Source organism: Bufo gargarizans, chromosome 5, assembly GCF_014858855.1.
Source record: "Bufo gargarizans isolate SCDJY-AF-19 chromosome 5, ASM1485885v1, whole genome shotgun sequence".
Classification (NCBI taxonomy): Eukaryota; Metazoa; Chordata; class Amphibia; order Anura; family Bufonidae; genus Bufo; species Bufo gargarizans.
In genome coordinates this window covers 32,227,478-32,245,159 of record NC_058084.1, presented here as the reverse complement: position 1 = coordinate 32,245,159, position 17,682 = coordinate 32,227,478, and the positions used below count along the sequence as shown (strand labels likewise).

At 42.4% G+C, this 17,682-nt stretch overlaps 1 protein-coding gene across 1 annotated transcript in view; it reads right to left on the bottom strand.

Annotated features, from left to right (window-relative positions):
- Positions 1-2,842: 2,842 nt before the first annotated feature.
- RRM2B (ribonucleotide reductase regulatory TP53 inducible subunit M2B) overlaps positions 2,843-17,682 on the bottom strand; it is a 42,855-nt gene continuing 28,015 nt past the window's right edge. The window contains exons 5-9 of the mRNA XM_044292754.1: positions 17,320-17,414; positions 13,781-13,914; positions 12,565-12,669; positions 6,735-6,848; positions 2,843-5,930 (exon numbers count right to left, since the gene is read on the bottom strand). Coding sequence (XP_044148689.1) covers positions 5,778-5,930; positions 6,735-6,848; positions 12,565-12,669; positions 13,781-13,914; positions 17,320-17,414 — 601 coding nt within the window. The 3' untranslated portion in view covers positions 2,843-5,777. The remainder of the gene's footprint in view (positions 5,931-6,734; positions 6,849-12,564; positions 12,670-13,780; positions 13,915-17,319; positions 17,415-17,682) is intronic.

The following is a 17,682-nucleotide window of genomic DNA, read 5'->3' as shown; positions in this document are numbered from 1 at the left end:
TGCATTTTTTCTTGGTGAATAGGGTGCAACACTAGTCTGGAGCACCTACATCATCAGACAAAAGGAGAGCCGCCCTTTACATTTTTTTGCCTCAATGCCATATGAGTGTCTATCCTTTTAAACCTCTGCTTTATTGATAACACCTGAGCATCTATCATTGTCATTCTGCATAATCTGTGATCTAACGCAATCTGCCTATGTACACAGGTACGTATATGTTTTGTGTATTGTTGTTTCTTTTATAAAATCTCTCAAAAACTCAATAAAAACGTATTGAAAATAAAGGTATTGCAGCAGGAAAAAAAATAATTACCAAATATTACATAGAAAGTGTCGGCAGATAAGAACCATTTGGCCCATCTAGTCTGCCCAATATACTGAAGTACTATGAATAGCCCCAGGCCCTATCTTATATGAAGGATGGCCTTATGCCTATCCCATGCATGCTTAAACTCCTTCACTGTATTTGCAGCTACCACTTCTGCAGGAAGGCTATTCCATGCATCCACTACTCTCTCAGTAAAGTAATACTTCCTGATATTACTTTTAAACCTTTGCCCCTCTAATTTAAAACTATGTCCTCTTGTAGCAGTTTTTCTTCTTTTAAATATTCTCTCCTCTTTTACCTTGTTGATTCCCTTTATGTATTTAGCAGTTTCATATCATATCCCCTCTGTCTCGTCTTTCTTCCAAGCTATACATATTAAGGTCCTTTAATCTTTCCTGGTAAGTTTTATCCTGCAATCCATGTACCAGTTTAGTAGCTCTTCTCTGAACTCTCTCCAAAGTATCAATATCCTTCTGGAGATACACTACGTGCAGAATTATTAGGCAAATGAGTATTTTGACCACATCATCCTCTTTATGCATGTTGTCTTACTCCAAGCTGTATAGGCTCGAAAGCCTACTACCAATTAAGCATATTAGGTGATGTGCATCTCTGTAATGAGAAGGGGTGTGGTCTAATGACATCAACACCCTATATCAGGTGTGCATAATTATTAGGCAACTTCCTTTCCTTTGGCAAAATGGGTCAAAAGAAGGACTTGACAGGCTCAGAAAAGTCAAAAATAGTGAGATATCTTGCAGAGGGATGCAGCACTCTTAAAATGGCAAAGCTTCTGAAGCGTGATCATCGAACAATCAAGCGTTTCATTCAAAATAGTCAACAGGGTCGCAAGAAGCGTGTGGAAAAACCAAGGCGCAAAATAACTGCCCATGAACTGAGAAAAGTCAAGCGTGCAGCTGCCAAGATGCCACTTGCCACCAGTTTGGCCATATTTCAGAGCTGTAACATCACTGGAGTGCCCAAAAGCACAAGGTGTGCAATACTCAGAGACATGGCCAAGGTAAGAAAGGCTGAAAGACGACCACCACTGAACAAGACACACAAGCTGAAACGTCAAGACTGGGCCAAGAAATATCTCAAGACTGATTTTTCTAAGGTTTTATGGACTGATGAAATGAGAGTGAGTCTTGATGGGCCAGATGGCTGGATTGGTAAAGGGCAGAGAGCTCCAGTCCGACGCAGACGCCAGCAAGGTGGAGGTGGAGTACTGGTTTGGGCTGGTATCATAAAAGATGAGCTTGTGGGGCCTTTTTGGGTTGAGGATGGAGTCAAGCTCAACTCCCAGTCCTACTGCCAGTTTCTGGAAGACACCTTCTTCAAGCAGTGGTACAGGAAGAAGTCTGCAAGGTAAGAAAAACATGATTTTCATGCAGGACAATGCTCCATCACACGCGTCCAAGTACTCCACAACGTGGCTGGCAAGAAAGGGTATAAAAGAAGAAAATCTAATGACATGGCCTCCTTGTTCACCTGATCTGAACCCCATTGAGAACCTGTGGTCCATCATCAAATGTGAGATTTACAAGGAGGGAAAACAGTCCACCTCTCTGAACAGTGTCTGGGAGGCTGTGGTTGCTGCTGCACGCAATGTTGATGGTGAACAGATCAAAACACTGACAGAATCCATGGATGGCAGGCTTTTGAGTGTCCTTGCAAAGAAAGGTGGCTATATTGGTCACTGATTTGTTTTTGTTTTGTTTTTGAATGTCAGAAATGTATATTTGTGAATGTTGAGATGTTATATTGGTTTCACTGGTAAAAATAAATAATTGAAATGGGTATATATTTGTTTTTTGTTAAGTTGCCTAATAATTATGCACAGTAATAGTCACCTGCACACACAGATATCCCCCTAAAATAGCTAAAACTAAAAACAAACTAAAAACTACTTCCAAAAATATTCAGCTTTGATATTAATGAGTTTTTGGGGTTCATTGAGAACATGGTTGTTGTTCAATAATAAAATTAATCCTCAAAAATACAACTTGCCTAATAATTCTGCACTCCCTGTATGGTCTCCAGTACTGAGCACAATACTCCAAATGAGGTCTCACTAGTGCTCTGTAGAGCGGCATGAGCACCTTCCTCTTTCTACTGGTACTGAGGTTAGGACTCTATCACTGATTTTATATTACACATCTCTTTTCAAGACAGCTGCACATATGACAACCTACAGGATTTTCAAAGACCTGATTTTAAAAAGTAAATTTGGGTATAATCTGGTATTAAGTATAAAAAAATGTACCAAATATTACACATCTTCTCAAGCGACATGGACATATGACAACCTACAGTCATCTTTTCACAAAATAATCATGTGAATAAGACCTGAGTATAAAATAACTTGGGAAGTGCTGACACCTGGTGGTCATTACCGGTAGTGCTTACAGATGTCAAGGGCCCTATTACCCCAACTGTCGCAAACCACTGCACTATTCCAGTTCAAGAGACTTTTTAAAATGCCACTTGCATTTTAGGGGAAACTGCCAGTGATCTATGTACAAAGTGTTGTGATGTCATACATCTCTCACCGGATCCACTCTGCCGTGCAATTCCTGACTGTGCAGGCTTCAAGCTTTGTCTTTAAAAGTCTCGACAGACCAAAATGTCACATGTAATGAAGACGCGGCTGGAGGTTCCTCACCGCTATGACTAATATGAGGCGTAAATGAGGATTCACTGAGCAAAAGTAAATGAGGAGAAAAAAGAAAGTTCAGGGTGGCATTTAGTTGGCCGGCCATTGGCTTCTCATGTGACATACAGTTGTGGTCTCCTTATCTGATGGCACATTGTGGCTCATTATTTTTTAGTGATGCCAAAATTTACATTGGGGAAGGAGGTTAGTACAAGTTTGACCATGAATTGCTTACGACAAATCTATATACCGGTAATAGCAAAAAGAAAGACAAAAATATAAAGAAAATCAATACAACATATAAAGAAATGTAAACTATCCAATATCACAGCCATTTTGGCTGCCATTAGTTTATTCTACTACTACACCAGCAGAAAGGTCATACCAGATAAATACAGTAAAAAAAAGTCCTCAGCATTTAAAACCATTCAGAGCTTCATCAGGTCAGCAATGCCCGACATTCAGTAGTCCATGCATTTCTGAAAACATCTCCCTATTAGTCCTATGAGAAATTAGGGAGATAACAGTGCAATTCAGGACAGCAAAGACCGGCACACAACACATATCGCTGTGAAAGTGAAGCTCCATCTTGGATGTTCATTTAAAGGGGTTTTTCAGGAATACAAATGAGATATTAGGTCACATGCTGAAGTGAGCGGGGCTGAGCTGCAGTACAAGTCACTCCACATGTACGGATGCATCGCTGTACCTGGATAAACATTGAAAGGCCCTTTTGTACTGCTGATTGTGGGGTTCCCAGGAGTTTGAGCCCCAGCAATTACATCCTAAGGAAAGAACATCAATGTATGTTCACAATAAAACCTGTAACTAATATCTCAGGTTAATTCATTGTGATAAATACCCTAATACATCTTGAATCCTACATTATCAGAATCACAGCATTCGGCAACGGTAGAGAGAAGACAGAGCAGCAGCTGGGGAACAGATGCGACCCCCCCCCAAAGCATGCTCTGCAAGTTCCGATGCCCCAAGGATGCACCGCGAGAGGAGATGCCCCAAGGACGCACCGCGAGAGGAGATGCCCCAAGGACGCACCGCGAGAGGAGATGCCCCAAGGACGCACCGCGAGAGGAGATGCCCCAAGGACGCTCCACGAGAGGAGATGCCCCAAGGACGCTCCACGAGAGGAGATGCCCCAAGGACGCTCCACGAGAGGTGATGCCCCAAGGATGCACCACAAGAGGATAAGCCCCAAAGATGCACCACAAGAGGAGAAGCTCCACAAGAGGTGATGCCCCAAAGATGCTTCCCAAGATATAATGCCCCTAGGATGCTCTCCAAGATGTGATGCCCCAAATGACAAGCAGATTACAGGACCCATGAAGGGGACAAGCAAAGGGGACAAGCAAAGGGGACAAGCAAAGGGGATGCTGCAGTTTCCATGTATTCTCTTTAAGAGGCAAGGCAAGCAACGGCAGACAACAGAACTGCATTATGGGAAAAGCACCAGTCTGTGATGCGGACCTGTACGTGACGCAAAGGTGAAGCGTTGCTGTGTAACTGGCCAAGAAGATAAAACTATATGACATAAAACCGTCATGTCGTCTAGATAAAAGATTAAAATCCTTCTCCTAAATCCTAAACATTACCTAAATTGGCATTTTTTAACGATCACCATGGTTTCCACCAAACCAGAATTCTGGGGTAATATTCTGTCACACATTAAGACAACCAATAGTTGGTATAGAGTCAGAGAAAAGTGTCTGTCCCTGCACCAGATTTATCCTCTGTGATAAATCTGCTGCAGGAAAAGACAGCAGGTCAAAGCCTACACCATCTTTAACATTAGTAAGTTCACCCTTTTCCCATCCTTGAAGATTAAAGAGCATGTCCACCTTTTCAACAATTTTTTTTCTCGCTCCAATGCAAGTATAGCTTGATGTTTTGTGTCTACAGCCTCTATGCAGAGTTATGTGTCCCTGTGGTTACTGAACATGAACATACCCTTATTCAGTCTGAAGGACCAGGGTTTTGGTTTGAATCTGTAACCAAGAAGAGACCATAAGGAGCTGTAGTAGGGATGAGCGAATTGATTCTAACAAATCGATGTCTCATTGGCAGAAGCTCTTCACCTGTGAGGGTTTCTCCCCACCGCTGAAGGAGTGCCCAACCGCCTGAAGATTGAAAGGGTCGGCCTTGACCCAATCCGGGCCCTGTGCCGTTGCTCCGAGTACCTATGCAGGCACCAAAACTCAAATCCGTCTCTGGGAGCAGCGACTGCGCTTGCACCGCAATCTAGAAGTGTAGCTGTGCCTACGTAGTCGCTCCTCCTGAAGCTTTGAGGCCCTCCTACTTTGAGCTTCAGCGCCCCGGTCCAGATTGTCATCACCAAGCTAGATGTCCGGCCCTGTCGCTCAACAGGCAGGTGGGCGCTTCTTCGGCTGTGGGGACAGCCCCTCACAGGTGAAGACCTCCTCCTAATGAATCGATTCACTCATCTCTAAACTGTATATATAAAATAGTAAGATACTGGAAGTAAAACTATTTGCAAATTTAAAACATCATTAGAACAATGCTAAAAAAAAATGTTGGCTGGGTGGACATAGCCTTTAAGTGTAGACATGGCTTTAACAATTATATCTCTGTGGTTATATGTTCTTCATACACAAGGTGTTTCTTGTGAAAAGAAGAGTCTTTGGCATGTTACAAAGCAGCAGTCACTTAGAAAACCATCTAAGGGGGTGAGCAGAAGTCCTAGGCTTGGCCTCAGCCCTTCGTGTACACAGTGCTGTACTTCTTCGGGTTAGGAATGCCAGGCATCGCTCCACACAGTCAGAAATCTGCATCCAAAGTGAAGACATTATCCGCTGTTTGAGACATAACAGCAAAACGTTGATATTCGGAGACGCGCTTCTCAAAGAAATTAGTTTTTCCCTCCAGAGAAATATTTTCCATGAAGTCAAAAGGATTTTCTACATTAAATACCTGGAAACGAAAAAAAAAATGAGGAAAAATGTAAGAAGATATAACAAAGAATAGTGGAAGAACATTTCTTTCCAACCATCTTATTGTCAAGGGTACAGAGTACGCAACAGCAAATTTCAGTTACGGGTCTGGATATTTGAGCCAAATTAAAGGGATCATCCAAGTTAAATAAAAACCCAGGCAGCAACAGCGAGAGGGATAAAATAAGCCATACTAGCAAGTTTCCTCCCCCCTGCCGCTTACTGCGTCAGGCTCCAGTACTGCAGTCATTTTCCTGGCAGCAGCAGTGACACTCCATGCACACACTCGGTCAATGTGCAGCCAATCACTGACCTCAGCCGTACATGGGGTGCGACTTCTGAGGCCAGGGATTGGATGCAGCGGTGATCACTGCCACAGACGGGAAAACAAACACTGGCAGCCCTCTGGAGTGCAAATGGCAGAGGAGAAAACAGACAAGTGTGACTTCTTTTATCACACTCACTGTAGCTGCCGTGGTTTTCATTTAAAAGGGGTTGTCTGGGCCTTATATATCAATATCAGATCGGCAGGGGTGCTATCCCCCGTCTCTCTTTCTGTTCAGAGCTGCTGTCTATAGCAGGAGCCCGGCACCCCGGCCGATCTAATATTGATGACCTATCCTGAGGATAGGTCATCAATATTAAAAGCCCAGACAATCCCTTTAACTCACACAACCCCTTTAAGCATCATATATAGGACAGATCTACTAATTCCCTGTCTAAAATAGAGACCGCATCAACTTAGACAGACTTCTATGGGAAATATAGTGGAAATACGCTTTACCTTTGAGCACCCAAGTTCCCCGAGCAGTCGATCTGCCACAAATTCTATATAAGTTTTCATTAACCTGCAGTTTATGCCAATGAGATCCACAGGTAAAGCTTCTGTTAAAAACGCCTGTGGAGAGAAAAAAATAAAGTAATGAAATGTTGAAAACATGGAAAATGTACCGAATACAATGAGGTTATTAACCTTTATCCAGCGCCAGAGGTAATTCTTCAATTCCAAACTGATTGCCAACCCTACGGCTGCCTGATTTATTATTAATGGATGGACGTACTGGAAATTTTCAGAAAATGAAGCTGCTAAATCCAGGAATCATTCACAAATAATGTATACAGCTACATATACTTTTATATTTAACAGGGATCTCCGAGTTTTTTAACTGACCTATTCTGGATAGGTCATCAGTATCTAATTGGTAGGTGTCTGAAACCAGGGGCCCATGCCGATCAGCTGTTTGAGAAGACACCGGTTGGTGGTGGCCGGACTGGAGTCCTCCAGCCACCACTTTCCCCGCTCCGTTCTTGATATAGGTGCAGGTCCAAGCTGTGGGACCTGCACGTATCAGACAATGGGGGCATATCTTAGCGATATGCCCCAATTGTCTTCGATGAGACAACCCCTTCAAAAGGGTTTTGAGAGTTTAGCATATTGATGGTCCAGGCCACCAATATCAAAGCCGTGGAGGTCCACCTCTCGGGTCCCCCCGCCAATCAGCTGTTTGAACAGGCTGTATCCCATTCACTAAAATAGGATAAAGCTGTAATGCCGTGAACCGCCGCTACTAGTAAACAGCGCTCAGATAGATGGAAGCATCTGCATAATGAAGAGGTGAGTGCTGCAGACACAAATGGCTGATCACTGGAAGTCAGACCACCACTGATCTGGTATAGTCGGCCTACCCTGAGTACAGGCCACCAATGTCCTTAACCCCTTAAGGACACAGCCCTATTTCACCTTAAGGACCAGGCCATTTTTTGCAAATCTGACCAGAGTCACTTTAAGTGCTGATAACTTTAAAACGCTTTGACTTATCCAGGCCATTCTGAGATTGTTTTTTCGTCACATATTGTACTTCATGACACTGGTAAAATAAAGTCAAAAAAATTATTTTTTTTGCACCAAAAAATACCAAATTTAACAAAAATTTGGAAAAATTTGCAAATTTCAAAGTTCCAGTTTCTCTACTTCTGTAATACATAGTAATACCCCCAAAAATTTGGATGACTTTACATTCCCCATATGTCTACTTCATGTTTGAATTATTTTGGGAATGATATTTTATTTTTTGGGGATGTTATAAGGCTTAGAAGTTTAGAAGCAAATCTTGAAATTTTTCAGAAATTTACAAAAACTCAATTTTTAGGGACCAGTTCAGGTCTCAAGTCACTTTGCGAGGCTTACATAATAGAAACCACCCAAAAATGACCCCATCTAAGAAACTACACCCCTCAAGGTATTCAAAACTGATTTTGAATACGTTGTTAACCCTTTAGGTGTTGCACAAGAGTTATTGGCAAATGGGGAGGAAATTTGAGAATTTAATTTTTTAGTCTAATTTTTCATTTTAACCCATTTTTTCCACTAACAAAGCAAGGGTTAACAGCCAAACAAGACGGTATCTTTATTGCCCTGACTCTGCCGTTTACAGAAACACCCAATATGTGGCCGTAAACTACTGTACGGCCACACAGCGGGGCGTAGAGTGAAAGGTGCGCCGTTTGGTTTTTGGAAGGCTGATTTTTATGGACTGGTTTATTTACACCATGTCCCATTTGAAGCCCCCTGATGCACCCCTAGAGGAGAAACTCCCTAAAAGTGACCCCATCTAAGAAACTACACCCCTCAAGGTATTCAAAACTGATTTTACATACGTCGTTAACCCTTTAGGTGTTGCACAAGAGTTATTGGCAAATGGCGATGAAATTTGAGAATTTCATTTTTTTGCCTAATTTTCCATTTTAACCCATTTTTTCCACTAACAAAGCAAGGGTTAACAGCCAAACAAGACTGTATCTTTATTGCCCTGACTCTGCTGTTTACAGAAACACCCCATATGTGGCCGTAAACTACTGTACGGCCACACAGCGGGGCGTAGAGGGAAAGGTGCGCCAATTGTTTTTTGGAGGGCTGATTTTTATGGACCGGTTTTTTGACACCAAGTCCCATTTGAAGCCCCCCTGATGCACCCCCAGATTATAAACTCCATAAAAGTGACCCCATCTAAGAAACTACACCCCTCAAGGTATTCAAAACGGATTTTACAAACTTTGTTAACCCTTTAGGTGTTGCACAAGATTTAATGGAAAATAGAGATACAATTTCAAAATTTCACTTTTTTGGCAGATTTTCCATTTTAAATTTTTTTTTCCAGTTACAAAGCAAGGGTTAACAGCCAAACAAAACTCATTATTTATGGCCCTGATTCTGTAGTTTACAGAAACACCCCATATGTGGTCGTAAACCGCTGTACGGGCACACGGCAGGGCGCAGAAGGAAAGCAATGCCATACGGTTTTTGGAAGGCAGGTTTTGCTGGACTGTTTTTTTTTTACACCATGTCCCATTTGAAGCCCCCCTGATGCACCCCTAGAGTAGAAACTCCAAAAAAGTGACCCCATTTTAGAAACTACGGGATAGGGTGGCAGTTTTGTTGGTACTAGTTTAGGGTACATATGATTTTTGGTTGCTCTATATTACACTTTTTGTGCGGCAAGGTAACAAGAAATAGCTTTTTTGGCAGCGTTTTTTATTTTTTTATTTACAACATTCATCTGACAGGTTAGATCATGTGGTAATTTTATAGAGCAGGTTGTCACGGACGCGGCGATACCTAATATGTATACAATTTTTTTTATTTATGTACGTTTTACACAATGATTTCATTTTTAAAACAAAAAAAATGTTTTAGTGTCTCCATAGTCTAAGAGCCATTGTTTTTTCAGTTTTTGGGTGATTATCTTAAGTAGGGTCTCATTTTTTGCGGGATGAGATGACGGTTTGATTGGCACTATTTTGGGGTGCATATGACTTTTTGATCGCTTGCTATTACACTTTTTGTGACGTAAGATGACAAAAAATGGCTTTTTTTACACCGTTTTTATTTTTATTTTTTTACGGTGGTCACCTGAGGGGTTAGGTCATGTGATATTTTTATAGAGCCGGTCGATACGGACGCGGCGATACCTAATATGTATACTTTTTATTTATTTATGTAAGTTTTACACAATGATTTCATTTTTGAAACAAAAAAAATGATGTTTTAGTGTTTCCATAGTCTAAGAGCCATAGTTTTTTCAGTTTTTGGGCGATTATCTTAAGTAGGGTCTCATTTTTTGCGGGATGAGATGACGGTTTGATTGTTACAATTTTGGCGTACATGCGACTTTTTTGATCACTTTTATTACCTTTTTTTGGGAAGTAAGGTGGACAAAATTTCAATTTCATCATAGTTTTTTATTTTTTATTTTTATGGCGTTCACCGTTCGGGTAAAGTAACATGACCGTTTTATAGATCAGGTCGTTACGGACGCGGCGATACCAAACATGTGTAGGGAATTTTATTTTTTTAATTTTTAATCAGTGATAAATGTGTTTTTTGATTTTTACCTTTTTTTCACTTTTTTTTTGACCCAGACCCACTTGGTTCTTGAAGATCCAGTGGGTCTGATGTCTGTATAATACAGTACAATATATATTGCACTGTACTATATTTTACTTACACTGAACAGATCTATGCTTTCAGCACAGATCTGTTCAGCACCATGGACAGCAGGACGCCTGAGCAGGCGTCCTGTTGCCATGGGAACCTTCCCCGTCTGCTCAGTTATGGTCAGAACTGCGCAGACGGGGAAGGGTAAGGACGGGGCTCTGGGGGGGCTGTCTGGGGGCTCTCTCCCTCTCCATCGGGGGGCTGCAAAGGCACTGCAGCCCCCCGATCGGAGAGGGAGGGAGCTCCCTCTTACTGTTAACTTTTTCCATACAGCGGTCCGTACGGACCGCTGTATGGAAAGGGTTAAACGGCTGACATCGCATCACCGATGTCAGCCGTTTATACCAGGGTGCCAGCAATGTGCTGGCACCCTGGTATACCCACTGTACACCAACGATTACGCAATAGGAGGCGGGCGGGGGATCACGATCCCGCCTGCCGCACCGCCCGCCTCCCGCACCGCCCCCACCGCCCGCAACACCCCCCCTGCACCTCCCACCGGGCTAAAATCATTCAGAGGTGCAGGGGGGGTGATAAATATATATTTTCGCCACACTAAAGTTTCTGATCGCCGCGGTCAGGGACCGCAGCGATCAGAAACTGCAGAAAGCGCAACAAACCGCAGGTCTGAATTGACCTGCGGTTTGTTGCGATCGCGGACATGGGGGGGTCACGGGACCCCCCCGCGCATTTAGCCGAGGTGCCTGCTCAATGATTTGAGCAGGCACCTTGTTCCGATCACAGCCGGCCGCACGGCAGTGATCGGAACAACACATGACGTACCGGTACGTCATGTGTCCTTAAGGACTCGGGAAACATGCCGTACCGATACGTCATGTGTCCTTAAGGGGTTAACAATAGTAGATAACAGAATCATGCAATGTACATGATATTCAATATGTACTGCAACTGTCACGCCACAAAACGTCTGTGTATAGCCCTGGCCTAGGATGCATGTATTGTGTGTATAGCACAGGCTCAGGAGCTACGTTTACTCCGACTGCAGCTGTTTAAACCCTTAAATGCTACGGCCAACACCGTCCATGACACCCAAGTGACTTTACAGACGAAGGGGGCTCCCTCTGTAAGTCCACTGGCGTCCTGCAATGTGATTGTGAGGTGTTGGTGGGGCTAACAAAGGATGAAAGCCTGTAATGCTGTGCCTAAGCAGACAACCATAATACAACCTAATGCATAAGTAAAAAATATATTTTTTTTCCATAATAAAACGATGCACAATTAGTGTTGCCACATGTGTGACGACCCTTCCTATAAAATGAACACATTATTTATCCTGCGTGATGAACAGCGTACAAAACATAAAAAACAATGTGAGAGTTGCTGTTTTTTGCTCGGCTCATCTACCAAAAAACAGTAAGCAAAAAGTCATATACATGTCATTGTGCAAGAAAAAGCCCTCATACGCTGAGGGAGAAATAAAAACGCTCTGGCTCTTGGAATAGGACTACACTAAAACAAGTGATGGTCTTAAATGTTTCATGGCCTGTGCTTCGGTTTTCTGGCATGAGAAAGTTGCAAACTTTGGTGCGTGCCATTTATTGCAGTAAAAATGTGCAACTGTTTGAGAATTTCTGAAACACTTGAGCAATTGCCAAAAAATTGGCGTAAATTATAGCTGAAATCTACGCTGGCTTATAGCACTAAAAAGCCAAAATAAATTCAGTGCCTCTTACTCCAAATAACTTTTGCCTGGCATATAAAATGTGCCCCATGTCCTTTTTTGTTAGGGCAAAACCCAAAATACAATGGTGGAACTGCTGTAGACATTATCATGGCATGTACCCCAAAGCGGAGCCAGACGGCATAAGTCTAAAACTAGAGCTTAAAGGATATCACCACGCGTCGCAGAGTGCTATTAGAGGGTGGCATGGGCAGCACTTAAGGTCTACTGCGAACTGTTGGGCATCAACTGGACCTGTCATTATATCAAGCTGCAAGTATAACGCAGCAATTATCGGTAAACTGCAAACTACCGTATATTATAACAAACCTGTCAAGTGATTTCTGCTGCTCTATCTGACAGCAGGGCATCATGGAGAGAAGCTGAGCTCTGTGATACATGGGTATAATATTCAGTATTAATCAGAAAACGCATTACCTGTTCTATCCTCACCGCGCTGACTATGATCTTGGTGACTCGCTCTTGTGTGGGTTTATTCACCAGGTGGCGAAACATTAAACATGCAAAATCACAATGTAAACCCTGAGGATGAAAATGTCAGATATTACATGTACAGGAATAACTGTAAAAATGCAAAAAAAAAAAAATTAAAATGTAAGGAAATTTGTTTTAGATAAGGGGAAAAACATTTGGAGCAATTCCTTCCAGGCGCATATTCAGAGATCAGCTCATGAACGCCCCGTTATACACGCATACTTGGTTCAGCAAAGTATGCGTGTCTTCTAAATGGCGAGAAGGGTGGAAGCTGCTGCCAGACGGTCGTTTATTCGCCCCAGGAGTAAAAGAATTGTGTATGCCGAGATCCAACAATCTGGCTTCCTCTCCTCAATATCTGCCATTGGGCGGAGAATAAGGATACCCCCATACAGATGGCCGGACAGTCCTGCCAAAATTGGTGGGCTTGGACAACATGAATCTAATGTGTATGGCCAGCTTGAAGGAGTTCTCCAGTCTTTTTTTTTTTTTTTTATCTGTCCCCAGCCATCGGGATCTGTGGAGAAATTCATACTCACCTAGTCCCTGCCGTCTGGTTCTGGTTCCCTCTCTTCACTGATCTTTCAGACTCGTCTCTCAAACTTCTGCATGAACCGGGTCACATGTGCAATTGCAGCCAATGCCTGGGCTTAGCAGTGAGGTGTCCTCAAGAAGCAGTTTGAGGACACATGGCTGCTGAGGCCAATCATTTGTTGCACCCGATGGCAGATAGTACTTCTTGGGGCGCAGGCGTTTTACAGCGCGTTCGTACGCGCTGTAAAACGCTCAGGTAAGAACCATGCCCATAGGGAAACATTGTTTTTTGCCTGTTGAGCATTTTACAGCGCGTAGGAACGCACTGTAAAAACGCTCAGGTGTGAACCCAGCCTTACAGGTATCTATCTACCTGCAGTTCCTTGAAATCACAGATTTTTATCAATTCCTGGTTAAGGATTAACGTACTCCTGACGATAAATCATTAAGATGATTAGAAGTCACCTCAGGCCTTTATAAATGCTCACAGCCTGCAACTTTATGCTTTTCTCTGGTCATGGACTTCTAATATTCTTATGCATAGCAGTAAGGGGGGGGGTACATTGCCCCACGTATTACATCACATTTTCATTAGTCAGGATCTCTTATGGAGATGTGATGTTACCTCATCCCGACTGATCAGTTCATTGGAGAAGGCGAGTCCGGGCATCAGACCTCTCTTCTTCATCCAGAAAATAGCGGCAAAAGATCCAGAGAAGAAGATCCCTTCTACAGCGGCAAACGCAACAATTCTCTCTCCTATAATGAACACAACATGAGAGACATGGAAATAGATAGCGACTCTCCAGATGATCACTGGATATAGGTGCTCTGTTTAGGAACACCCCTACGTTCAGAAAGGAAAATGTTGTGTATCTTGTATTAAACAGCCAATCTGTCAAGAGGAGTTGTACCGAAACGAAAATAATTTATTGTATCAAATCAAAAACTAAAACTATGAACCACAAGGTGTGTTCTCCTGTCAATCCTATAGAGATGGTTTATATTCATGGAGTGCAGGAGTCCAAACCATTTATATATCTTAAAGGGGTATTCCCATCTTGCTAATTCGTCCTCACCTGCAGCCAGCTCTGCTGTTCACTTCCTGGATTCCTGCTTCTAAGGCTGCGCAACGCCTCCTTATGACATCACACTCCTTGCGTGCCGGTTCATGTGTCTCCTATGGCCACCGCTTCTCTCCCAAATCCCTGGATCGCGCTTGCGCAGAAGACATATTTTTTTTCACCCAGCCGGCCGCTCATTGCAGTCCTGAGAGCTCACGCTGCTGCGCATGCGCAAAGCTTATTTCTTTAGTGCCGCGTCTCATACAGAGCCGCGCTGCATACAGGGCATGCGCGGCTCTGTATGAGACACGGCACTGAAGAAATAAGCCTTGCGCATGCGCGGCAGCCCACGCGTTCAGGACTGCAATGAACGGCCGGCTGGGTGAAAATAAAGTGTCTTCTGCGCAAGCGCGGCCCATGAATTCGGGAGGCGATATGGGATACCATATGACAACAATGAGGTAGGGAGGAAAGAATTTTATCAAGAAGGGTGGGAATTTGCCAATACAATATATTTACAAAAATGATCACTGGCACATCATTAACAGATTATTATAACAGTGATCATTGTGATGGGAATACCCCCTTAACAATATATGATTTTGATCAATCTTGTTGACCGGCCAACTTGTACACTAAGAAAATCACCAACTTAGATGTATTTGATGGCGTGTTTTCTCTTCTGCCCCAATATGAATATACTCCCGTGGTAGGTGCTATTCCAATACGTTGGGGGGAATTGGAGTCCACCGCATCAAATATCCATCTATGCAATCAACGCAACTATGCCATCTCACTGATTGTGTTGGTCAATATACATCAAATAATATAAAATATCAAAACACAATATAAAATGTAAGTATTAAAATAAAATAAAAATAAGAATATAAAAATAATCCTTGCCCTTCTAGATCCTAATCAGGTCTTAATAATTCATATTTCAATGAACATAATTGCTGTAAAAATCAGTGTCCATTACCCTCTGAAAAAATGTCCATGATTAGTAATAAAAACAAAAATCAATATCCATAATCAATAGTATTCATCAGCTGATAATTGTATCATTTGGTATTTGATCCCAACCTGATTAAGGGTACTTTCACACTTGCGGCAGGACGGATCCGACAGGCTGTTCACCATGTCGGATCCGTCCTGCGGCTATTTCGCCGTGCCGCCGCTCCGTCCCCGTTGACTATAATGGGGACGGGGGCGGAGCTCCGGCGCAGCACGGCGCTGCACGGAGAAAGGCCGCCGGACTAAAATTACTGCATGTCAGGCTTTTTAGTCCGGCGGCTTTCTAAGATTTGCCAAATTGTGTATTTTGTACACAGGGAAACTGACCCGCCCGCAGTGACTCAATTGCTTGTGCAATTCCACACCTTATGTACCTGGTTTTCCCCATAGACTTTAATGGGGCTGTTAAAATAAACTAAATCTGCAACAAAAAACACATAAAAACTGCACAAAAAACATGATAAACAATGTGGATTTATGTTTGTTTTTTGTTGCATTTTTTATGTTGGTTTCATGCATATTTTCTGCATATAAATACGCACCGTCTGCAGGTAGCCTAAGGATATTTTATTGGCCACAGAGAACCACGAAAATGTGCAAGATAACCAAAATATGCTGCACACTGGTCCCAGTACATCTACATTTACAGATGGGGTTCTTCTGATGGGTATATATAGTATAATAAATCTCAGTATATAAGGTCCTCCTAATCTCACTAGTCTAATTTTCACCCAATAGGAACGCGCCTAGTTTGGTACTTAAAATATTAGAAAAATTGATGCTTCTTTATTTCAGTAGCTATAACTTTATTGTGTTTCTGTCAGCATAGCCGTATGAGCGCTTGTTTTTTATTATGGCATTATTTGGAGCTACCCGGTAGAATTTGACATTTTTTTTTACCACAGCAATTCCGTCATTGTTTTCTGGGATTTCTTTTCATGGAGTTCACCATACAGCATAAGTGATATGATAACTAAATTCTGTAGGTCAACATGATTACACCAATACTAAAATCCTCTTTTTTTTTTTTCCATTTTCTTTTTTACTTTTGAATTTTTTGACCCCAGAATTTGTATTTTTTTAGTCTTTGGAGCTGCAGGAGGGCTGGGTTATTGCAGGATGAGTGATAGTTTTCATTGGTGAGATTTTGGTAAGAAATTCTCGGTGGTTGTATAACAAATAAACAAATAAAATGAACAAATAAAAGTACTGGCATTTTTTATTTTTTACACTGTTCACTGTACAGAATAGAATGTGATCATTTTATGGCATTGCGGACGCAGCAATTTTTTTTTAATATTTATGATTTATATATCTTTTATTCATTGGGGTTACTCAATAAAATCAGCGTGCTTGGCATTGACCAATATGAGGATTTTTTTTCTCTTTATATTTTTACGTAAATGAATCGGCCATGGAAAAAGGCAATATTTCGTTTGTTTTTTCAATTAACTTTTTTATTTTTCCACTTTTTGACTTGATTTGTTTTTTTTGTGTCCTACTAGGGGACTTGAACATGCGATCTTCTGATTGATCATATACTGTAATACTTAGACATTCCAGTGCATTATGTTAGTTACTGTATTAACTGACATGATCCCTATCTGGCCCTGCCTTTGGATAGTTCTCCGTACATGGCAGGCCTGGGACCTATTCTTAGGCCCCTGGCTGCCATAACATCCCCTTAGCACCCCGCAATCACTGAAAAAGGGGTCCAATGGAGTGAGAGAGAGGAAGCCACCTCCCTCTCTGTAACCATTTAGATGCCAGGGTCAGCACTGATCATGGAATCAAGGTGGTTAAACTGCCAGGATCGGAAATAACTCTGATACCAACAGTGACAGCAATGTGCCAGCTGTATAATAAAGCTGGCACCTGCAAGTGATGGAGCACACAGTGCTCACGCGTCATTACAGCGCTGTACACGTAGGGTGCCACGAGCTGACCACCCTACTTGCAGCACCGTACATGCATGGCGCTGAGCAGGAAGGGTTTATGATGGTTTCCTAAGCAAAGAAAGTGTAAGGAACATAACTACATAACTCACAAGAGTAACTGAGAGCAGCTCCAGCCTAGTAATACGTACCAAATGAGGCTTTCCTGTTTGATATCCACTGCAAGGCCCATTCCGCTTTTTTTCTAACGCACGGCATTGTTTCAATGGCGTTAAACAAAAAAGTTCTAAAGAGAGAAAAAAGTTCAAGATCAGTTCAACCGTAAGAGCGTCTCTCTGTCTCTGGAGAACCTGTCCTGCATTATGCATACAATCCATTGATTTGAATAGGCACTGTGTAATGCTTTAGTCCTCCTGCGGAGGCGCTGCAGGGATATTACATGCTTACTGCCAGCTTTCCTCACAAATTACAAGTAACTGTTGGAGTTTCTCAGCAGGAGGACACATTATCTGTGAACTCTTCTCCCCCTTTGATATGGGGACAGACACCTTAGG